This window comes from Rhinolophus ferrumequinum, chromosome 10 (assembly GCF_004115265.2).
Source record: "Rhinolophus ferrumequinum isolate MPI-CBG mRhiFer1 chromosome 10, mRhiFer1_v1.p, whole genome shotgun sequence".
In the NCBI taxonomy this organism is placed as follows: Eukaryota; Metazoa; Chordata; class Mammalia; order Chiroptera; family Rhinolophidae; genus Rhinolophus; species Rhinolophus ferrumequinum.
The window spans coordinates 46,640,854-46,666,245 of NC_046293.1; the positions used below are offsets into that span (position 1 = coordinate 46,640,854).

The following is a 25,392-nucleotide window of genomic DNA, read 5'->3' on the forward strand; positions in this document are numbered from 1 at the left end:
TTTCCCCTTTCTTTTGTTTTTCTCTCATTAACATTGCCTCATATTTGCCCTCTATCATATTCTTCTCATTCCTTTATAATTTTCAGACTTTTGGGCAGATTTCATCTTATATTTTTCTGAGATTGGCTCTTTCTGGATGCGACCTATCCTGTCATTTGGCATGCTAATGGATCTCAGTCCCTGCTACTGGAATCCACATAGCACTTGAGGTGACAGATGTTAAAGCTCGTATTGTTTGTGAGAAAGTCATATGGCTGAATCAATACAACTATTTTTCTCTTCTCCTGCGCAGGTATAATATCTCATTCTTTTTTATTTGGTATTTACTAGATTTTCCCCTTAAGCACTTTAGAAGATACCAAGTAATTTAATTTTATTCCTGTTTTTTTTCTCCCTTCACTAACTTTTATGTCATAGTTGAAGAGAATGAGCTAGTTCATTGAAGAGCTAGTTCATAGTTGAAGAGAATGAGAAGTACATTGTGACCCAACAAACCCCAGAATTAACTTTACAATATAAACTCTAGTAAGAAGAGTGAAATTGACATTTCTCCTGAAGGGCGCAAGAGAGGGAAATGATACAAGAGAAAGGAGCAGTGGTCACTATACGTAAGATATGGAGTTGCTAGTTTATAAATGACCACTCCTTACTGCTATTTCAACAGGTGCTGCTAAATGGAAGCTGCCCTGCAAAATTTACTTGGAACTGAGTGTGAATAATGCTGCTATAAAGTAGAATTATTAGTTAGTATATCACCTCTAATAGCAAAATAAAGTCACTGAAATTATTGCTTAAGTTCCCTTCCTCTCTCCTTTTCTTCGTTTATTATTTTTTCATTATCTTTTTTTAAGTGTTACTAAATTACCTTATTTATTAATTAATTTAAGCCACACAAAAACCCTGTGATAGGTACCAATATCTCCATTTTAAATGGATGAAAGCAGGTTTTCCAAGAGGGTGAATAACTTACTTGAGGTCAAACATGACTATAAGTGACACAGCCCAAGATTTTTTGAAATTGAACTCCAATTTTCTTTCTCTTTTACCTTAGCTGTTCTAATTGGTCTGTGGCTTTGAATGATAATTATATATTTTGTTATTTTGAATAACAATTATATATCTAGGAAATACATTTGAAGTATGGAAAATTTCATCTATAGGTTACATAATCCAAATTAATAATTGACACCAAATTAATAATTGACAAGGAGCAGATATTGAGTATTTTGCATGTGGAATAAAAGATGAGTTCTAATTATAGTGTACATGGAAGATTTACTATCTATTTTTGAGATTGCTTAGTCCCTTTCATGGAAATGTAGATTTTCTTATGTAAAACAGAGGTTATACAGTATTTTGTTTGTTAACTCTTAAATCCCTTTTCTCTTTTTTCAAAAAATTAAATTTATAGGATAACATTGGTTAATAACATTATGTAAGTTTCAAGTGTCCTTTTCTCTTTTTATCTGATTTTACTAACACTGCATTCATAATCTAAGAGATCTTCCTACAGATGGCAATCAGGTTGAATGATTACTTGGCTATCTGTCAGTGAAGTTGATGGTATAATAAAACAACAACAACAACAACAACAACAACAGACATTTATTGAGTATTTATTAGGGATAGGCACGCAAACTAAAGTAAACTTGCCTCTATTCCCTAGGGCTGGTAAGTTGTAGGGTGAAAATTTGAACCCTGTTTGTGTGACTCCAGAGCTCAGATTGCTAACAGCCACAGAGAATTCAAACAATAAAAGAAATCCAAGAAATATTTTTAAAATTATTAATTCAAAAAATAAAAGAAATTCAAAAACTCTTTGGACATTTTCCCAATTCACATAGTCCCTTTTAAGAAACATTAATACTAAAATTAAAATTAATTTTTATAAAAATAGTCATGTTTCATTTGTGGATGATCGTCAGAATTATATCCATGAAACATTTTTTTTCCATATCTTGGAAAAGTAGTATGCAGTCATTATAGGATAGGCCTTCCAAAAGTTGCTCATATCCTATACTGAACCAATTTAATAACAACAAAAAAGCCATTATTGTCTGACCTGGCTTCTAGGAGCCACATAAGTCCTTTTAGTATTTGCTTATTTGACTCTATAACTTTGTTTATTTTTCATTCTGATACTTTATAGTAAAATAAGTAAAATCTTCTCAACAGTTTAAAAGAGTCTAAACCTTCTTTCATAGATATGTTGAACTATGATCGATGCACCCACCAAATAGAATTTAAAAGGGATAGTTGATTTTATCTCTTTCTTTACTTGTTCCATGAATCACTTGTGTCAAGGAAAACATATTACTTTATTAATTTCTATTTTAAAGAAAAATGGCAACTTTCACTTCTCTATGTCCTTCTTATGTCTTTTCATAATGGTGGTGCAGGAATGAAGTATTACTAGGTGCTTATAAGGAGTGGCTGTGGAATTTATACTACTTTATAGAGAGATAAAAATGAAAATTTAAGGGGCTCACTTGCATTTAGAACAATATTTTAGCGTAGTGTTGGATGAATGCTAAAACTCACAGCTGAACTGAGTACTGAACCCAGACCCCAAAGAAACCTCATTTGAACAGCTGTGGAATAGTTGAGCAAATACCTAAATCACAGGCCTTGCGTCTGCTCAACCTAAGAAACCATTCCCACATCCAATTCAGGTTTGTTCAGTAGCCTCTGAAAAGCAGTTTATTCTCTCTGTGCTTTGTTTTCCCCATCTGATCAGTGAGGCTAATCATATTTACCACTCATATCCATCACAGCAGTTTTTGAGATTAATAAAAGAATGGCCACTGAGCATTATGGATGCTGAAAAGTCACTGCTTAAATATTAATATTATAAGTATCAGGGGTAGGGGTGGGGAACACGTTATTCTTCTGTGTATTTAAGTAATAAAACAAACACCTCGATTTCCTATAAAAATACTATTACTCCCATATTCCTGACATTTGGATTCTATATTCTAGACACACTAGTTTGGCTGTTATAAAAATGAATCCAAAACAATCTATAGATAAAACATTTCTCTACTCTTAGTCCAATTTACTATAGACTTTTCTTTTTAAAACTATATTCTGAATGAATTTTCAGAAAAAGACTATAAATCATATATTTTCTTTAAGAGCGTTTTGCATGAACTATTTCAGTGTTGGCAAATATGTAGCATATGTATCACCCACTCCTTCTGAACACATGGAAGACATTGCTGGTCCGTAAAAATTCTCTGTTCTCTTGAGGAAAGACAGAACCTCAGAATTCTCTAAACACATTGTTTCAGGTAGCTATCCATCAGAGTAGGGGATGAATGAAAGCCCCTGTCATTCCTGATTGACTCTGACTTTCGTATTTACAGATAAAGAATCTAAATTCCAAATATTATTTAAAAAATTTAATTAAAGTTATGCAACTTGTTATTTCTGTCATATGAACTGAAATCCAGATGTGTATGTTCCCACTCTAATTTTACTCTGTGACATCAGGCTGTTCCCATAATTTTCAAGTTTGGCTGCATTTATTGTATTCTTTATATCTTTCATATTTTTTTCTGGTTGATTGACTCATTCATTGATTAAATAAGATTTATTGAGCAACTAGTATACCTGAGTTAGTGTCTCTGCTGTCTAGCAACTTTTTAAATAGAAAGAGCAACTCATGTACAAAAATATCCATGATACAAGATAAAGTGCATTCTGGTTCAGTTCTATTAGAAACACAATTATATCTTTCTCATTTCTTAAGTCTATATTGCCTAATTCTTGGTGTGTCTTTCTGTCCCTTTGCAGCCAATTTTCTGGTATTACAATACCTACACTCATTGTCTCCATTTCCTTTATTTCTATATATAACCAAATGCATGGACTCTAATATTTGCCTCTACTCAGCCACCCAAATGTTCTTGCTGAGGTCAACAATGATTTAAATGATATTTCGGTTCTTCATTTTTAATTTCATTTAATCATTTCATACTGTCAATCGTTTCCTTTTTCTTTACTTTCTTATATCCCATTTTCTTGAATTTCTTATTATATTGCATTATGATACTCACCTAATTTTTTCTCCTGTCTCTGGAGCAGCCCTCTCTTTAAAAGTGTGGATTCTTCTTCCTCTTCCAGTTCCTTTAAGGTTGGCTTTCTTGGGATTCTCACCTGAATTCCATTTTCTTCCCTTTATGGAGTTTTACCCATTTACAACTGCAAACTACAAACTCCACCTCTAACCTGAGTGTTTTTGCATCTTTTTCTCCATCCCAGTACAGACCTGTATATTCAGCTACTTACTGGACGTATCTTTGGTATTCCATAGGCATATAAATCTCAACTTTTTCAAAACTGAATATATCTTCTCAAATCTGCTCTTCTTCCTGTATTTTCTAATTTGGTGAATGGTGCCACTACCCACTCAGTTGCTGAAGCGGAAATATAGGAGTCAAGAGATCTTATCAGTAAAATTCCTTACTATATCTTTGTGTTATATATTTATTGGGGTTATATGAATTATCAGTTGTCTTATTTGTAGATTATTTTATAATTTGTCTTTGTAAATCATGATCTCTCTATCTAGTTATAATCTCTCTAATCTGGTGCTACATTTTATCCTACATGCATCTTGATTTCTTTATTTAGAAAATATATATAGAAAATATATTGGGAGGAAATTATAGCAATTGTTCTGAGCGATGGGATGGAAGATGACATTTTTCTCCAATTTTTAATACTTTTCTTATTTTAATAGTGAACTTGTTTTAAACCTTATGATTAAAAAACACTTTTTAGAAGAAGAAAAGCAACACAATATAGGGAACCTATGTTCATGGAAAACAATAAAATAAAATTTTATAATGAGGCTAGTGCCCTTCTCATTGAGTAATGATCCAAATTTCTTTTGAAGAGAATGCCAATAATTTAATTAACCAACAAAAGTTTATTAAGTGCCTAGATTAACCTGGGGGAAAATACTATGATTTCAAAAACAGAAAAAAACAACAACAACTCAGCTTTAGAAGGTAGGAGAGGAGAAGAAGGAAGATGAAGTAATATTGGAGCTTTATTTCAAAAGATAGGCGAGGGGTGACTCTGCAAAAGAATAAAGGAAGGTATCCTAGGCACTGTGCCAAACCTCACAGACGTAGAAAAGCAAGGGGGTCTCAGAATGGCTGGAGATCACTATGTGTACAAGGCGGAGAAGAGTGGACAGATTGTATGCCACGTTATTTTGTTGATCCATAAATTTAGTAAGAATTGGTGAAAGGAAATAAAAAGGTTTTTTATTTCTTTAGCTCTTTAAGTATTACACGATATCTGACACTATTAAAATTTATTTACATTGCATTTTTCTTCAGCCTCTATTTTCCAGGTATCAGTATTTTTTCACTTCTTTAAACTTATCACAATTTATTTGTGTAATACCTGTTGGGCAAATATTGTTATATATTTTTTTTTATCATAAGTAGTTTTATCTCCATCCGTGGTTTTAAAACACAATTCTTGCATTATATTTTCCCGTTTCTCACGCATCATTTGGGGATATAATTTTAGCCATTAGCAAAGAGACTATCTCCAAATTCCTAAATAACCTAAAGTAATATTATACTGCTTATCTTTACTCATAATTTATGTTCCACTGTTAGTTTTTGGGGAGACACTGACTCCAGCATGAATCAGAGCAGTTTGGGTGGGGTTCTGTTGACTTACTATGCTCCACTTTGAGCGCGGTGTGTGTCAGACATACCACCTTATGGCTGCAGCTTGTTTCCACCAGAAGGGCTCTAATTCAAATAAATTCTCGTGTTGTTAATCACCACAGATATAATGATATCTTCCTGTGCTGTGTACTTTTAAATCGATGATTCTGAAGCAGATTGTTCTTTGATATTTCCATCATTTTTTCATGAGCTTGCATAGGGAATCAGGTAGTTAAAAGTTGAGCGCTCTGAGTGAGGAGACTTTAGATGCCTCCTGACAGTAGGACGTTCATGGCTTCTCTCAAAGGAATTTACTATTCATCTGGTGAATACTCAATCTGATGAATAAATAAGGGCCCTTTGGTGGGAAGTCAGGAGGCCGTAAATGTTTCCTTTTCATGAACCCTAGCTTGGCTCATTCTTGATCTATCTAAATGTACTTAATTGTGTCATTTTGGTGCTTATAATTCTTAGAGTGCTTATGATTCTTAGCGTATATTCTGCTTCTTAGAGCATATATGTTTTTCAATGGTTCTTTGTAGTGACTCCTGAGGCCCTCTGCAGCTCAGTGTGGCAACTCTTGCCCCAAATTGCCTTCCAGGCCACCAGGGGCCGTGTGCAGAAGCTTCAGCTGCAGCAATGGTTCCCAAGTCTGGCTAGGTGTTCGAATCACCAGGAGGCTTAAACAATGCTAATGCCTGGGCCCCACACCAGCTTAATTAAGTCAGAATCTACTGGGAAGGGGCCCAGGCAAGGATACGTCTTAAAAGGTCCCCAGGTGAATCTACTACCTGTGTAAGCAGGATTGAGAATAAGGAGAGCATGGATTAGGACTGAAGAATGGGCAGGGCCTGCTCACCTTTTGGCAATGATGAAGGGAGCTGGGGAGTCTGGGCAGGAGTTCTTGGAAATGAAAATCCAGAGACTCTTTCAGGAAGTAGCAGTCTGGTCAGAAAGGACTTTATCTCAGGTATAAAGTTAACAGAACAGAACTGAAGGCTCGAAGAGAGAAAACTCAGAGCAGAGGGTAGGAGATGGGCCTGGAACAAGTGCTATGCCATCACCTGGATCCCTGAAGGTATGTGTCCAGAGCAGGTAAAGCCATACAGTGAAGAGACAAGGACAGGGAAAAAGGGATGGTTCCATTAAATGGACCACAAATACTTTAAATTAGCAGAAATTATAGTTTTCCTGTTAGTTGTCTTCTCTTAATTTTGAGTGCTGCTGATTTGCAGGGGGATTGTTAGACAAACAAAAGCCACTGAAGACTTGATCAGAACAATGCTAAGTAAAAGATGTGGTGTACCTGGTTTTTCTTGCAATGTGCCCTTCTACCTTGACTATAAAAATCAGATAAGGTTTACCAGGCTCAGACACCAATGTATATCTGTAGGCATTCCTTATACCAATTCTTCTTTCCATTTTAAGCACTGCTAGCATGCCCTTGTTCCAGCTCCAGGAGCTGGATAAAAAGCTAACCATGTGTGTAACCAGAAGGCCTGGTTTTCAGCTCAGGAGCTGCTACCCGTTCCCCTTGTGCCTGCCTATGGCTCTTGTCTGATTTTGTACCCTGGTGCCCACATTTCTATTAAATAACCTCCATGGATTTGATGATTTTTTTTTTTTTTAATTGGCTGAATAGCTCTAAATAGGCCTCAGTTAGCTGCTAATCCTTAGATTTGGGATCCTAGTTCAGACTGATTGCTCAGGCCCCTGCCTGGTTTCTGGTTGTTAGGATATATACATGGCAACCATTGCTAAGAATTCCAGCGGTGTCCCCACCCTCTTTTCCTGCTTTGTAAGCCAATGGGGCACAAGTAACGAGTCACTTCAAGTAAGGGGTGGGGTATGAGCAAACCTAACATTTGTAATAAGTATCTGCTTTTTTATCAATAAGTTGAGCATAAATATATACAAAACTCCGTTTGGTCTGATATCAACTTCCAGTTCTTACTCACCATACAAACTAAGAAGGTGGGGTTTCTCTGGAAGGTGGGACTTCCCTCCCTTTCTCTTCAGATTTAACCAATATTAACTGAACACCGGCAGCATCATCAGGTACTGTGTTAGATATTTCTACCTGTGTTTGTATAATGCGCTGGAATTATCAGGACTCCAGAAATGGTTTCTGATCTTCAGGGCTCTGTCTGACAGTGATTTTATATGTTATTAAACGTTCTCTACCGTTTCTCACAGGCCGATGACTGCTTATCACAATGTGCTAGTTATGGTATATTCAAAAAATGGTCTGTTCAGGGGATAGTCTATTTTTAATGGAAAAAAAAAAGATAATTTCAAAAAAATACCCAATTTAACCATGACCCCTGCATTCAAGAGGAATTAAAAGTGAATACCTTTGGGTTTCAAAGGAATGCTTTTTAGGCTGGACACGAATGTAATTTATCTGTTAACATGCAACTGTTAATGTAAGAGCAGGAAGCTGATACTCGACAGCAAAAATCATTCTAGTGTAAGAACTTCAGAAAGGAGCCAGAAGAAAAAGAGAGCTTACAGAGTCTTGTGTTGAGACAACAAAACAAAACTCATCACAGATGAAGGTACAGAGATGGATTCATGGAAATTGAATTAGAATTTCAGAAATACTGTGAAATCCCACAGTTTGAATTATAAAATATTAAGGTAGGCTACATCAGTATTAACTTCTCAATTAGAGTATTGATGAGAAGTATCATCTCTATTTGATGAGGTATTATCGCAGTGTGTGTGTGTGTGTGTGTGTGTTTGTGTGTGTGTGTGTGTGTGTGTCTGTGTTGAGGTAATGTTACAGGAATTCTGTGTTCAATTCTAAAATTAAAATTGCAGGGATTGTTAAATGTTGATGTTGTTAAATCCGATGTTGATGGGAATTGTCTTTTTAGATGTAAAAACAAGTATATGTTTAATTGTAAAGTGGGAGTATGGCTTCCACGATGGTGTAGTGTCAACTTGGCTAGGCTATATATTAGTTATTTAGTCAAACACTAATCTAGGGGTTTCTGTAAAGGTCGACTCTAGATGGGGTTAGCATCTACAATCAGATGATTTTAACTAAAGGAGCATACTCTCAATAAGGTGGGTGGAACTCACCCAATCCGCTGAAAGGGCTGAAGAGCAAATACATATTCCTCAGAGAAAAAAATTCTTCTTGAAGATTGAAACATCAGCTCCTGCCCCAGAAATTCCAATCTGCCAGCCTGTCCTTGCAAAAACAAACCTCGTGAAGTCTGTGCAAAGCCATCCTTACTGCAGCCACTGTTTTCTGGCTTCCCTCTTGTCTCCCTGGGCATGCTGGCAGCAGCCCTGAGCTGCCCTTATATTCCCTTTAACATGTTTGCTGCTTTCAGCCCTCTGCCTTTGTACATGTGTTTCCTTCTACTTTCAACACATTTTCCCTTCCCTGTCCCTCCTTTTTGAAGCCTGCTCTTCTCCCTGCCCCCACCCCTTCACAGCAAAAGCACTGGGGGCTCTCATCTCTGCCTCTCCCCTCACAGAGCATTTTCCACAAAGGGCCCTGTTGATTTGTTTCCATGTCTTTTTTCATTTGCTAAATGGCAGTGGCCACGTCTTATTCATCTTTGTATTCCCAGCACCTAGCACAGTTCCAGGCGTATAGGAGGTATTCAATCACTATTGATCAAAGAATGAATACATAGCTGACGCTCTCCTTTAAGTTAAGTTGCAGATAGCTGGGAGATGTCTTAAGTGGCTATTCTTTCAGGCCTGGGTATGCTTCTTGTACCTGACGTGCCTGAAAAGAATCAGGCTAACAGACCTTTATTTCCGACCCAAGGCCTATGCTCTCAGTATTTGTAGGGGTGTATACATAAAGCCCATTTGCTGATCGTGCAGAAATCTCTGGCATCCGATGTGGGTAGCCTGAATGCTTCACAAACTCAGTACAACTTGGGCTGATTTATTTTAACCTTTTTAATTAATGACCTGAAGCTCTTACCTGCATTCATCAGTAAGGAGGCCAATCTCCCTTTTGAAGTTTTACCCAGCCAATCGACCTTAAATTTAGGGCCTTATCTAGTCTAATGTGGGGTCACTGGGATCTTTTTCAAATACCAGCCATAGGGAAAGCTGTGCCATCTGATTATTCTTCTACCTTGCATGGGTCTGGCTGTCACATGTTGTTGCTATTGAAGCTCGCACCTGCGTAGTTACATGGATTCCTGTCCACTCAACACCGGTGCCTCCCTGGCCCAGGTCCCTTAGAGGCCATGAGGTGTCCCTTACATCAGAATGACAAGGTTCAGAAGAGCTCCTGTCAGTCACACCTGTTGCTGAAAACAGCTCTCCCCTCCATGCCCCCGAGTTAGCCACTTGGCCACCCACTTTCCTCATGATTTTCATTTGGAGTGATTCTTTACCACCACTGGGCCTTAGTCATGCTGGCAATAGCCTCTGTACCTCCCCCTTCTGAGGAGGAGATAGGCCCGTTTCCTCTTCAGGGACCAGCTCTGCAGGTCAGGGGTCTTGGAGAGCTTTGCTAACGTCACAGAAGCTTATTATATTCTTTCCTGTTCTCCTTCCCCAGTAACTTTTGTATCTTAACCCAGGGGGTCTACTGGGAAATAACCCAAGTGATTCTTCATGGAACCAAGGGAACAAGGGTTTCCAGGTGACTTTCTGCTTTACCCGTTGAAATAAATGAAGCAGATATGATTATGGATCTTTCAAATGGCATTTGATTTCATCACAACCTTAGCAGGCATAATGTATGTCAAAATGGTAGCCCTTGCATTTGATAAGGCTATACAATCACTTTTCCTGTAAGAGATACTGAGAAGCAGTGTCAGTTAGAAAGCAGAAGGATGTTTACAATATCGTTAGTGCCTTATGGAAGAAACCGAGACAACCTAAATTCCAAATGTGAATTGTCTGCCGGCTTTAAAACAGGGGCCAGATTGCACTGTAAGCACTTCATGTCCTGCACTGTGTCATTTATTTCAGCTTCGTCTTTTATTATTCCTCTCTATTGTTCTTGTTCTAGCCAGGATATTTCACTAATTGCACTACTACAATACACACAGGCTTGCTCACACTTCAGGAATCTTCTGTTATTCCTCCACCTCCCTTTGTGACACCCTCCCATCCAACATAAAAATAATGTTTTCCCCAAAGCTATGTTGTTCTTTTGTTATTCCAGCATTCCCCTTATAAAACGATAGCAATAGCTACATTTCTTAAGCCTTTTCTGTAATAATAGGTAGATACTTCATGTTTTTTGTAATTTTTAGAAATGTGGAAATAACCTGCCTATACGAAAGTCCATAGAACACATTTGTACAGCTTAATTATTGCAGAGTGAATGATTATAAAATATGTGTAAGTGAGCGGCCATGTTACCCACGTTATCACCATTCCTGTGAAACGAAAGAACGTTACTAGTGTCCCAGAAGCCCTCTGGCTATCTTTCCTAATAATAAACCCCTCTCTCCCTCCAAACTAACTCCTATTTTATTTTTATGCTCTTCCCTTTCTTGCTTTTCTTTACAGTTTTACTACTTATAATACTTCCCTAATTACTGCAGTTCAGTTTTGCCTATTGCTAAGCTTTATATCCTTGCATTCATACAGTATTTTCTCTTTTTTTGTCTGGCTTATTTTATATAACAGTTTCTGAGCTCCATCCAGACTTTGTATAGTAGCAGTTTCTTCATTTTTGTTGTTTAATAATCTCCATTGTGTGGCTATGCCATAATATATACATTATTTAGTTAATAGATGTTTGGGCTATTTCCAGTTTTAGGCTATTATATAATGATGCTATAAACATCCCTGTACATTTCTCTCAGTACCCATGTACACATCTGGGCCTGGGATTTTCTTGTGGGAAAGTTTCTAATTACAAATTCAATTCTGTGAATAGATCTATTTTTTTATTCCTATGTACACTTTGGTAATATGTAGATGTTTTTCTAGTAATTTGTTGGTTTCATCTAAATTTCTTAAAATACACTCATTATCTGTTTTATGTCTGCAGCATCTGTAGTGATGTCCCTTTTTCATTTCTGACATTGATTATTTGTGCCTTTTTGCTTTATATTTTGGTCAATCTTCCTAGAGACTTAAAAATTTTAAGTCTTGTCACAGGATGTTTAGTGAGGACTTACTGTATGTTGATATCTCACATTTTCTGTGTGCGTTTGTCTATTTTTTTGTTACCATTTTGTCAATTATAACAAAATGACGCTGAACAAAAGTTTATTCAAAGACCTGTTTAAGAGGGATCCTTACTAATGATGAAAGTTTCAACTTATCAGTAAGGTATAATGTACCCTTGAAATGTAGAATAAAACAATGTTCATAAAATGCTGGAGGAACTTAATTTTTATTTATATAAATTAGCCTATGGTAAAATTAGTTTCATTGTACGTAATTTTATTCAAAGTCAAAGAATGCATTGACTGCTTTAAGTGAGGACTTACTGTATGTTGATGTCTCGCATTTTCTGTGTGAATCTATAATACATTTTGCCTTATATAGCTGCACACATTTTTTTTGTTACTGTTTGCATGCTATCTTTTTTACTATTTTTTCACTATTTTACTTTTTTACTATTTTACTTTCAACCTTTATGTAGCTTTAGTTTTAGACGTATTTTTTTAAATAAGCAGCTTACACTTAATTTTGACTTTGTAAGTCTGAAAAAATATCTTTATTATACCCTCACACCTTTTCTCTGCTTTCAACATTTTCTGTTTCCTCTGAGTTCCTCGTTTTTGTTTAGTTTTGAGCTGTTTTATTTTTTATTGGAGATTTTCATCAAATACATATCTGAAGTCTGTTCATTTTGAAGAAGGGCCAATAAAAAAATGATCGGAATGTCTCTGTGTGTATTTTGGCTTGTGACTGGTAAGACTTGGGGGAGGAGAGAATATTTCATTGGGGGTCCTGCAATGGTTAATAAGGCTTTAGAGAAGGGCAGGGCTGATTAGTTTTCTTAGATATGAAACTTCTGTCTTCAACTCAGGCGTAGTGTAGTAATGTGGCTGTACTGGTAGCTGATCTCAGAATTGGTGAACGTGGCATAGAGTACAGCAGAATTTGTAATGAGGTTTTGCTTCCCTTGGCACAGACATCAGTACCTTTGGACCTTGGCAGACACCCTGACAACATGAGTAGCTGTAGCAGCAACTTTGGTGCACCTCAGTAGAAGAGGTTATCTTTGGCACCATCTTTGACATCAGTGTCAGTTGGAACATAGCACTGTTGTAGCTAAAAGTCCTAACGGTACAAATCAAACTGAAAACTCATTGAATTCTTTATGAGAAACCTAGTGGGCCTGACATGCTCACAAGGAGGGTGGAAATGTGACTTTACTTCCTTTTTTTTCTTACATAGGCTGGTGTGCTGTAGCTTGTAAAACACACATTACAAAAGCAGAGTATGAAATTCTTTATATTGTTAAATCAAATGAAGCTGTAAGATTGCAGAGCAAGTTTATAGAACAATAGAATGATCTCACTTCTAACTTGAAGGGCATTTGATAATAAATAGGCATTGTTAGACTACAGAGATGCCCCATCGGCTTGGCTTTTATACAGAGGGTCCGAGTCCAGAGATGGCTGAAAGTGAAAGGTGTATGCTACTTAGCATCCCAATAGCATTCAACACCTGGAAAGTGCTTAAGTTTTATATCTGCTGCCCCAAATCACTCATATCATTGGCAAACTCAATTCTAGGACTCGCCTCCCAAGCTCCCCTCCCAAACTCTCTCCCCCTCTTTATTCTACATTAAGTGATGTCTGTTTAACCTCATTTTTTTTTGTGCTGTCTGCTGACACTTTGTAGCAAATCTATACAAATCTTTGATCTGTCAGAAAAATCTGTCCTTCTTTGATCTTTTGTCAACACTTTTTATTTCAAAGTCTGGTTCCCTTTAGACGAGCAAGCTAAGAGATGTAACCTCTTTATCTAGCTTTTTATCTATTAAATGCACAGATATTCCCACACTTATTGTCACTCATTTGACATATGCTCATAGTGTGTCCTGTATCTCACAAAATGGAAAAACCTTCTAACAGATTGGTTTTAACTAGAACAGGTACACCCATTTTTTACCTGGGATGGAGAGTGCAATTCTGAGCTTGAGCACCCTTATGAAATTTGTACATGTAACTAGTACATTATGACTTAAACAAAAGTCTCTTTGTTGTCTTGGGCAGTGACATAGAGTGGGCACAATACATGTATCCTTGTTCTTTAATACGAGTAATCTGAAAACCAACCTTGGTCTATCAACCAACTGGTGACTCTTGCAGCCAATTTAGTAGCATTCCTTTCTAAAAGGAATTAAAGGATGGTGAAAACTGAATAAAATATTCAAAACCACATTTTTAGGCTCTAAAATTTTTTCTTGGTGCATGGTTGCAACTTTTTTCATTAACAGAAGCTCAGTCAGGTTAGCTTAAGAACAGAGGTGAGAGGGGCAGTAATCATTAGGAATTAACAGGGTGTCCCATGGAATCCAAAGTGCAGGAATGCAGGTCCCCAGAGGCATAGGAATTAGAGTCCCACACCACCAGTGTTTGCTCTCTTATCTCTCTTCTTTGCATGGGTCTCTCTCTCTCTTCACTTTCTCTGTCTCATCTCTCTATCTTTCTCTCTATCTCTCTCGCTCTCCCCTCCTTCCTCCCTCCACCCCTTTTGTCTCTTGCTGCACACATAGTTCCCCACTTCACAGAGGATCAAATGTGGTCACCAATAATCACTGAGTTATTTTTCATTCAACCCCTAGAAAGTGATTTCCTCCTGTCTCTATTTGAGTTTTGGTTCTAAATTATCAGAAAAGGAAAAAAAATAGGCTAGCAACAGGGTTGGTTATTATTGTATACATGTGTCCATAAGTTTACCCCAGAAGCTTTACCCTTACATTGTGGAAAGTGGTGTAGGAGAGAAGAAATTATTAGACAAGTGGTGCTGGGTAATAATCCCGGAAGTGACCACTACATCTGAAGTGCTATTTTCTTTCCCTTGGAAATTGATGAGCTTACAAGTGTCAGGCCCATGGTCTAGCATATAGGGAAGCATCAGTAATTTGCTTAATGAATACATGAATAGTAAATAAGAGAGATGCTTAGCTAATAAAAATTCATATACTGCACGAAGGGTTCTGGGATGAAAAAAGTAGCCCTTTTTCTCCTTCCCATCACTGGAGTTTAAAATTTTTCCGACAAGAATTGAGAAACATTATTGGGTAGCTATGGGGAGGAGAATAAGAAGTGGTTGAACTCATATTTAATAGAAGATGGAGAAGGAGGAGGAGAAGAAGAAGGGGAGGAAAGGAAAGAAGAAGAGAGGGAAAATAATAATTATTATATTATCACAAAGCAATTATGCTTTGAACTTGAAAATTTTGCAGGAAATTGAAAGACAGTCTCATTTTTTTATGTTTATTTTATTATACATAGGGAAAACTTAAAATTTCTGCCAAAAGTTAATTATTGTATTTGTGTCCTGTTGTACCTTCTATTATTTTTTTCATTCCATTATTTTTTAAAATCTATTTTGACCTTTTAATAGCCATGAACAATTACCTTCAGTGACATACACCCATTGAAATAAAACTTGCTTTTTGTCCTACTTTGAGCAGCATCAGAATCTTACAGAACCTATGTAAGCTATTTTATGCCTCTGTAGTTGGAAGGAAGCATCATTATGTAGGATAAATTAATTAATACCATTCTGGTGCAGCTTGCAATTCACTTTTATAATTCAGATATATTTTATCCAAATAGTTATAAACACATTTGTTATTTAAGTTTAAAATATGATTCAGTTAGACATGAAATTAATTTTAGGTAATCTGTTGACTCTCTGCATTCCCTTGGGGATTTATTGGGGTTCTCTTAGCAACAAGCTTAGGATTTTAAAATGTTGTACCTTCTATTATTTTTCCAATGACTTTAGTAAGTCTTGGTTGTGTTTATTTAATTCATCAGAAGTAGAAAACAAGTCAGCTCTATTTTGAACATTCAATTAGATTGGATATTCCTCGAGTGTTAGTGAGGTTGAGAAAAAAAATTGAACTAAGAAAGAAACTTGGGGTATAACCACAAAAATTCTGTAACTTTCAAATTAGTTTTGAGGCTATATTGTTTTATAACATCATAAACTTCTAAGTTTTGCTTTAAAGGACAAGCAACAAATGTAGTTTGGCAGTATCCATTTACAGGGTAGTGAAATAAGTTTTCTTTCTTTTTTTCACATGGGTAAAATGAATGTGTTTTACTATGTAGCTTTTGTATTGTTTGTGCAGCAAATTGGTGCACAAAGTTATGTATTAATATCTAGTCTCATTTAAAATGATTATTTTAAAACGTTCAGATCCAGTACCTACCATGTAGAGATTTTGCAATATTTTACTTTTTTTCATTATGAGTCAACTAACTTAGATTCAAATTAATTTATAATATATGACTGCAGAAAGTCAAGGATGTGGTCTTCATTTTGATTTGATTATATTCTGGGCTCTAGCTTTTTATTCTGGAAGAGGTAATAAAAATGATACAATGATATTCCATTCTAACTTTGTTAGAACTTCATAATTACATGGCCTGCAACTTACCTTTAATGTTTTCTTTTAGTTTGTTTTTATATTGCAAATCTTTTGTTTTTATCTTTTATCCTCCTCTTACTTTGGCCTCAGTGTCAGATGATCTAATCTTCTTACATTAATCAATTGACTACTTAATTCATTTAAATATTTATTGCATTCTTAAATCATACTATACACTGGACAAAGAATTTCACCTGCCTAGGTGAATGAACCATGCTCTTCACTTTTGATGAACCAAGTGTTTTGGAAGAGAGGGACAATGTGAGAAAAGTCATTAAAATACTTTGGGAAATTTATTTAACAAAGAGGGATATTCAGTGTTATAGTAACACCAGGGAAAGGACAGCTTCTAGGGGTAATGGCAGGAGAGGAAAGGAATAGCTGACATTTGGTGGATTTGTTCACAGTCAGGGTGGGTTTGTTCAATGAAAACTCCATCTATATATAGTCTTATTATATATATCTTATATAAATTAGAAGGGATGAGTGGCTAAATTGGGGAAATTGGAGATGGTATTTTATCTGTAAGCAATGTTAGACCCAGATGCAATTTTCATCATTCCAGGCTATTTCTAACAGTAGTTGGCCACATTTTGACATTCCAGTGGATCTTGCTGCATAGCTTAGGTCTTGCCTGGAAGGTCCATGCACATGTATTGAGCTCCATCAAAGCTTTCAATAAACAAGAAGTAGGAATTTTGAGCAAAAATACTAAAATGTGGTTATTTGGATAATAGTTGACTAAGTGACTAGATTAAAGGTTGTTAATCATTTTATTACAAACACAAAAGGATTGAGGAAAGGTTAATTGAATAAATCTAGGTTTAATTCCTGGAGTTTTATAGTGACAAAGTTTCACTTAATGTTGTAAGAATATTTATAATTTTTGCTTTAATTTCATTGTGTTTAATGCAGGTCTGTACTTATGTAAGTCAACTCCATATACATGATTTACTTATGTATGAAGCCCCCAATCTTGTTTATGTTGCCCAAACATGGCTAGGAGCGACAGCTGCGACATTATGAATCCAGCTGGCCAAAGATGGATCTTCAGTGAAGCATGAATCAATATTGGTTTGGTGATCTATGTTTACTGCCCCATGTTAAACTTTCAGAGACTCAACTCCTAAATCATCTGACATTGACTGCATCCACTTATATATAAGTAACAAACTGAAGTGAAATGGAACTTTTGTTGGTAGTGATCAAGACTCTCACCTGTAAAACCAATTCATTATATTATAATTTTATTGAGAATTTAACCCATGTTAGAGTCTGTTTAGCTTATGGCCATTTAGCACATGGGCTTCACTAGGTCCAATAGTCTCGGTAGCTCATATTTTCAGGCTGTTAGGATAACTGTGAACCTTTCCAACATCCTGTAATTTGAAATTTCTACATTTAAACTTGAAATCTCAAGAAAAAAAAAAAAAGCTGAAGTTACAGCCTGAAAAAAATATTCATTTAGAATCTTTAAAGAAAATGTCTATGATCAATATTTACCTGTAAGGCTGGTAGAACAGCGTTTTTCTAGATCTAGGCATAGTGGAAATAACCAGCTAAAGTACAAAAGATGTATGAATAGTTGAAATAATTATCTAAAATTTCGAACAAAATTCAAACTTATTTGGTGCCTCCTAGCACATAAAATATAATTCTGAATCACTCCCCCAAATCAGTGGGTACAAAGCCTCACAACTTCACTTTTTTAGAGTCCAATATAATATTCAAACCTGCTCACATTGCTGATATAAATGAATGCACACTCTGTCCTTTACAACCTGAGCAGGAAATATTGTTAAATGTTAATGGGTATGCAAATCAGTGAACTAGTACTTGAAATTTTTTGACAGGTCTGCATATTTGTAATTCTCCTTCTATTTGTCCAAAGCAGCAAAAATAAGAGTAACTACTAACTTTTATATATCAGTCTTCATTTTTACCATGTTTCCCTGAAAATAAGACCTAACCAGAAAATAAGCCCTAGCATGATTTTTCAGGATGACATCCCCTGAACAATAAGTGCTAATGCGTCTTTTGGAGCAAAAATTAATATAAGACCCAGTCTTATTTTGGGGGAAACATAGTAAATATATTGGTTATTTCATGAATTACCTGTGCTATCTCATCTGTATTGCTCTAGCATCTGGTACTTCCCTGTGCCCACAGCCACACATGAGGGACATTTCTTTATTTTGTGCTGGTATATTGTTCTAGATGTATATGCACAGTTATCCTGCAGTCAAGGAGATACAAAGGAAGTTGGAGAAATAAAATGAACACACAAAACAATTTAAAAACATGTTTAATGTCTTCCTCTGTGGAAGAGTTCATGATTCAATCTCATTTTATTGCTGCTTCTATATGCAGGTGTTGTTCTAACTGCTAGGGAATCAACAGGGAAAACAATAGCCAAATAACCCCCTGTCCTCCTGGAGCTTATTATCTAGTTTTAAATATTGTTTTACCTCTCGGTGTTCAGTGGTATGATCCTATTTCTTGACATGCTAGTAATTTTTGAATGAATGATGGATGTCATGTATAAAAATGTGTGGACGATCTATATGGTATTTTATTCTTTCAGAAAAGGGTCACTCTTTCCTCTGTTAAATGGAAAGAGTAGAGGCTGATCCCCTTAATCCATTCATTGAATAGACTGGGTAAGCACTGATTTATAGCTTCATCAAGGACCCATCAGTCTCTAGTTTTCTCTCGCCTGTGTATGTCTCTGTGTATTCTCTCCAGCTATTTCCTCTGGCAGGTTCTGAACTGTAATGGTCTCCTCAGCATTGTGAATTTGCCAAATCTCTGCTATGCTTTTCAGAGACTTTCTGTTTAGTCTCTTAGCCTCCCCATGAACAAGTTCATAATTGGGCAATGTCTTGAAAGGAAAACCAGCTGTGTATCGTGCTCTCTTCCGGACCCCTACTTTTTCACAAGGATCTCGGCTCCTTAAGTTTCTAATGTTGTCTTTCCAATCCACTGAGGCTGCCTTCTGCCAAAGTCCAGAATCAGCAAATCTCCCCAGGTAAAATATAGCTAACCTTTTCACAATTCCCTCCAATCCGGTATGTTGTTTCTTCTGGTCCTCATTGCTTCATCAGCTCTCAGATACCTTTAAGCAGATTTGGGGGGTAATTTTTGTATTTTACAGATTTTTTAGTTGTTTTTGGCTGGATCAATGATCTGTTGCAAGTTTATTCCTCTCATCCCTATTTTTAGATACTGAAATTAAAAGAACGATGCCTTCTGTTATACACATCTATAAAACCATAAGGAATGTACCCTGAAATTGACACCCTTGCCCAGTGTGTTATAGAGCAAATTGGCTAAGTGGACAGGTAGGGATGAGGGATGTGGCATGTGTCATAGGGAGAGCTGGACAATTACCAGAGCTAATACTCTATAGTCCTTGGAGTTCATGGCCCAAGAACTGTTCAGCAGTAGTGGTACACCAGTCTGTACATGTTAACCTGGGGGCTTTCAAGTAGAGGCTGCTTAGAGCAGTGAACTCAGTGAGAGGCCAACCGGTGAAGGTAGCTCGGGAGCACTGCAGCTTCTGGGGGCTGCTTTTGACTTCTTTGTATAAATTATCCTCAAAGGTAATGAGTTGTGGTCTTCATTTCCTACTAAGATGCCGGCAAACAGAGTAGATATCCTTTGAGGGTTGTTTTTCATTTATTTATTTATTTATTTATTTATTTATTTATTTATTTATTTATTTATTATTTTTTTATTAACATTTGTAGGAAAAAGGTATAGTGTAGTGGTTGTGTCTGGATTTGGGAGTCAATCAACTTTAGTTTCAAATCTTATCCATTTACTAGATGCTTGACCTTGAAAAAGTTGCAAAAACTCTCTCAAGCCTCAATTCCATATCTGTGAAACAGGAATTTCATTGTGCTGATATGCAAGTTGATGGACACACAGTATTTAAAGTGCTAATAATGAAAAATTCCGTTTCACTTCAGTTTGTTACTTATATGTAAGTGGATGCGGTCAATGTCAGATGATTTAGGAGTTGAGTCTCTGAAAGTTTAACATGGGGCAGTAAACATCGGAACATTGTAAGCATGCAATTAGTTTGCAGTAGCTCTAAATTTTTTGGCTATTATGGAAACCCATGGAATTAGAGACCTAGAATTTTGGGGTGAGACCTTATGATTTATATAGACCCTACAGGTAGGTGAATGAAACATGTAGAAAAAAGAGTCATTTTTAAAGTTCGTAAGTTTGCTTTTGTTGTTAAAACTGTTCAAATAATTGTTCATTTAATGGATAGGAAAACTATCTGAAATAGCTCCAGAAAATAAATAACTGAACTGGAGATGGTTTACCTCGCAGTGACTTAAAAAATGTGCTTCTTCATACTTTTAGTAGATAAATGACAAACATATAATTCTTTACTATATGTTGTTTTAAAGTTCATCTAAGAAGAATCAAGTTCAACTAGTACTCTAAATTGTACAGGTATTATCATATAAGAAAAGGAACACAATTTAAAATTTAAAAAAATCTGGCAGAGAGAGAGAGAGGGAGAGAATGAAGTTTCATTTCTCACTCCCGTTCATTAGTTATGTGGTATTGATTAGGCAAGTTAAGTGATCTGTGAATCCCAGTTTTCTCAGAGAAATTGCAAAATGGGAAAAACAATACTTAGGATGTTCTTAACTATCAAATGAGGAAATGGAAGTGAAAATGCTAAATCAACAATAAGCATGGTCTTATTACTTGTATTTATTGATCAGTTGTATCTTTGAATCTCTCTTTGAGCTGTGAACAACATGAATTGGTGTTATAGCAAACAGATAAGAATTAGCTAAATAAAAAGAGTAATGAAATTAAATCTTATTGTTATTTAAGTAATAATTTAAACTAAATATATTTGAATCAAATTCCATATTGCTTCATTGTGTGGACATTTTTCTCAAATCTTGACATTATTCTGAATATTTTCGTGTGACATTATATCTAAAGCCTAGTTCCAGCACCTTTTCAACAGTTCTGACTTGACAGAACTGAAGGAAAAGTAAGCTAGTCTCCTTCCTTTCAAGTTACTCTAATTCAGGAATTGTTTCTGCGCTCCTCATGCTTGAGTGAGCATGAAATGATGCCTTTGCTGAGTATTTCTGTTTGATTTTCCAAAAGCTGTTGTCAGTCTTACAGCTCAAAAATGAAATGCACACGGTAATTGGTATAGTCACAGTCTTCCAGTCTAATTGGAACTGACCCAGGCACCCTCAGAGCTCTTCCTAGCTTTTAAGGTGTGTAAGTATATGTGACGAGACAGAGCAAGAAAGCTTGTTGAGAAGGGGGGAAAGTCCCTTTGGGTGTTGCTGAACCAGAAAGCTTTGACTATATGGCTCTCTGAGTCTGGGCAATGTCTTGTGTGTTTGTTTCCACAGAGCATATATCATTACAGACTATATGGGCATCCGAAATGAAAGTTTCATGAAATTAGCTGCTGTAGGGACCTGGATGGGGGACTTTGTCACAGCTTGGATGGTAAGAAATTTTAACTTCACCCATTTCAAACATCAGATGGAAGATGTGTTCGTAATGTTGGATTGACACCACTTTGATAGTTGAGAGCAAAGTAGTTACCTTTCTTTTGAGTGGAACAAATGCACGAGTATAGGTAAATCCAGAGATTATATACAATATCTATTTAACTTGGAAAAAAATGATGCAATTATAATATTAATGTTGGCTGTTCACGGGGATATAGTTATAACACACACACATACATACAAACATATACACATTAATGAAATTAATAAAAAGTGATTCTGTGTGAAGTTCTAAATAATTTCTGTGTAGATTGTTTTTTTGACATATATAATTTTCAGGTAAGGAATATTGTCGGGCTTGTCTCAAAAGACCATATGAAACAATCTTTAAGGACTTTTAAAATAGTTTTCAACATTTGTTTTCCTCATTGAAACTACTAACGCAATAGTAATTAAGAGTTCTGAGAGTTGTATGTTTTAATCCCTTTTATGCATTATTAGTCTTTATTATTATAAACCTGCAACAAATAGACAAATTATATTTCACGTGGAGTTCATCTGTCAAGAAAGTAGCTTCTGTTTTTAACCATTGGGTTATTTAAATACAGTATGTAGCTAAAGGGCTCTAGGTCCTATAAGATTCTAAGAGAATTTCAGAGTGCAAAGAGCATAACTCTCATAAAAATGGAACAATTTAACCTTCACTGACACCTTTCATAAATGCAGTTAATCCTAATTAGCTTTATTCATCCATTGACTTGAAAATGAGGAGACCTACCAAAGGAAAGGTACCCAACCTAAAGAAAACTTGGCAGAGACATGCCCCTACAAATGTGTTCTGGATATCGCAGGTAGATTGCAACAACAGTGCTGCCATTTCTCTTGATAGCTTTGCTTCTTACCTAGAGGAGGTATTTTCAGCGAACAGGAAACAGTTATATCTTAACTACTACTATGATCATCCTGCAAGAGTATCAAGTAAGCATAAAAGGTTTGTATTGCCTGTTTTTGAGCCTCCTCTCAACTCTGTTCAATTTTAGAATGTTAATAGAACAAATTACCAGATGCATCCCATTCCATTAACTTTAAAATCTAAAATTTGAAAAGTGATTAATTTTATTGGCAATCACTAGAAATAACAATTAGAATAAGCCAGACATTGAGACCGGGCTGCCTCATGTCAAAAATTTCTAAATCCATTGGAAAAAAACTATTTAGAAGGAAATATATGAAGTTTAAGTATGTAATTTCCTTTAAATTTGAGGTTATGCCTTTTGAAAAATTTATTAATTGTGGATTGTCATTTTTGACTCCATTTTACAGTAAATCTGCTTAATGAAATGCAAAAGAGAATTGGATCAAGAGTTCAGAAATATGGATTCTCTGACCTTGGTAGCTATGGTTTGACCTTCCTCAAGTAATATTACAATCCTCTGAGCCTCAGTGTGCACATTTCCTAAATGGGATTAATATTTCCTACCCGTGCTACAGGTTTCTGTAAAGATTAAATGTGTGGCCCTGTGACAGGACTTAAAGCGCTGAAGTGTAATATAGATATAGTGCTTTATTATTGTTGTTCGTGTTTTTCGGCCCTCATCCCTTTGGCTGGGCCCAGTCCCTTGAAGTGATGGCAAGCGTGGTTCATTGATCCAAGCCTCAGGCTGCGTAGGCTTCCTGACCCTTCTATGGAGGCCCAGGAGCATGAGCATTCTGCCTTTTCCAAGGCTTGGGGTCCAGAGCGTCTGGAGTTTCCTTCCAATTGTCAATGCTAGAATAGACTAAGACAATATGGTACATTGTTTTCTGACTTCTGTTTAACACTGACCCTGATAAAAGTCAGGGGAGAAACAACAGACCAATAAGACGTAGGAGCTTGCTTTGCAGTGTGCAGGCTAAAGTCAGTCATTGGATACATAAATCATTTTCTTTCCCATGATGACAATCGTTCTTTGTTTGTGACCCAGTTCCATCCTATTCCTCCTGACTTTCCCTCAAGATAGTATCCCCTTGACTATTTGTGACTCTGTCTCTACTTAGGGGTTACATTTTTTTATTAAGATTTTATTTAACCTTTGAATCATAAAGTGAGGTTCAATTCCTAGGGCATCCTAGAGAGGAAAATGCATGGTGCACCTTTGACCAAAGACCTTTACCTTTCCTGGTTGGATTTCTACCATGCACTTATCTGCCCTACTCTTGTGGTTTAGAGAAATCCAAATATTTCCACACTTCAGTCTGTGTTGTTTCTCGAAGGTCTGGTTCACCTCTACAGTTTCTCCTGAAGTTACTACTGTGAAGCCTGCTATTTGTACTACCTAACCTGGTAACCTGGTAACTTCTTACCTCTCCCATACCATAGATTACCACTCTGATCTAGACTTCCAATACCACAGAAGGGGACTGGATTGAGAATCAAGAAAACTATGTTTTAGGTTGAACTCAGTCAGCAATGTGATCTTAAGTCACTTAACCTTTTGGAGCCTCTCGTCTTTTCCTCTCTATAAACTGGAGGACAATCCAAAGTCCCTTTCTGCTTATGTTAAATGAAATATTGACCTTTCCCCATTAGATGCAGGGATGGGAATGGCAAAAGAAACATAGTACTCTCCTGATTTGAAAGTATAGTCACACAGGGAGGATTCCCAGAGCACATCATTTTTCTTCCCATTTCTATTTACTGACTAGTCGGTAACTTTCTGTATAAATATTGATATGTTTACACATGTATGCATTGCTAACATCTAAAAAAAATAATAGTTTTCCTCATGAGAGAAATTTAAGGAAGCTTTAACCTTCATTTGTCTATAGAATTCTTATCATGAAATGAATATCAATGATGAAGGTGAGTGTCATGGAAAAGCAAGTGACTATTTACATTTCCAAAAGGTGCCTTTTAATGTATTTCTGAAATAAAGGATTTTTATTTTAGAGAAATAATTCATAGCTTTCCCATGGTTTTAAAAGGCACATCAGGACTGATGTGCTCCACAGGCAAGGCTGTTATCAACCAATCTGACAATTATCTTTGGCCCACAGCCTACTGAGTGTCAAGCTCTACTAGGTTTAATATCCTAGGCCGTCCTGACTTTTTCTGGCTCTGTGGTACACCTTATGCAGAGGACAAAAATATATATAGGGCAAGGTTAAAGTTATTAAATTTTTGTCAAATAGATTTAAAAAAATATTAATATAAAAGAAGTGCATAAAGTGACACATGGCATAATTCATTATTGAACTGGTCCTTTGTGTTGATGCGAGCAGAGAAGAGCTCTGTCAGGATAATGTGCATAAAACAAAAACACTGGGTGTCTCATGCGACACCATGGCCATGTATCCACAAATTTGCCCATGCTGTGTGCCATTAAGCAAGGAGCTGAGGCAGGTTGGCCTGTTCCAGAGCACATCGCTCCAGTTTTACCATCCCTCCTTCAGAAGACAAAGATCACAGCCTCTGTTCTGGTCCAAGCTGGCGAGGGACTCTGAGGACATTGTGATGGCACTTGCTTCCACCCCTCATTTTAACACCAGAGGGAAAAACCACTTCCTGTCGATCTATACCTAAGCATCCCTTTCCCCAGCCCCTGATTATCCCTGCTCCAGTAGCTTTTCTGTTACGTTACAG

The 25,392-nt window shown here is 36.3% G+C and overlaps 1 protein-coding gene across 4 annotated transcripts in view; it reads left to right on the plus strand.

Annotated features, from left to right (window-relative positions):
* TMEM117 (transmembrane protein 117) overlaps positions 1–25,392 on the plus strand; it is a 388,102-nt gene that overhangs the window by 179,310 nt on the left and 183,400 nt on the right. For 3 of the 4 annotated variants that reach the window (XM_033116086.1, XM_033116087.1, XM_033116090.1), the window contains one exon: positions 21,666–21,765. The exons of the other annotated variant lie outside the window; for it this stretch is intronic. In XM_033116086.1, coding sequence (XP_032971977.1) covers positions 21,666–21,765 — 100 coding nt within the window. The remainder of the gene's footprint in view (positions 1–21,665; positions 21,766–25,392) is intronic. 4 annotated transcript variants of the gene reach the window in all.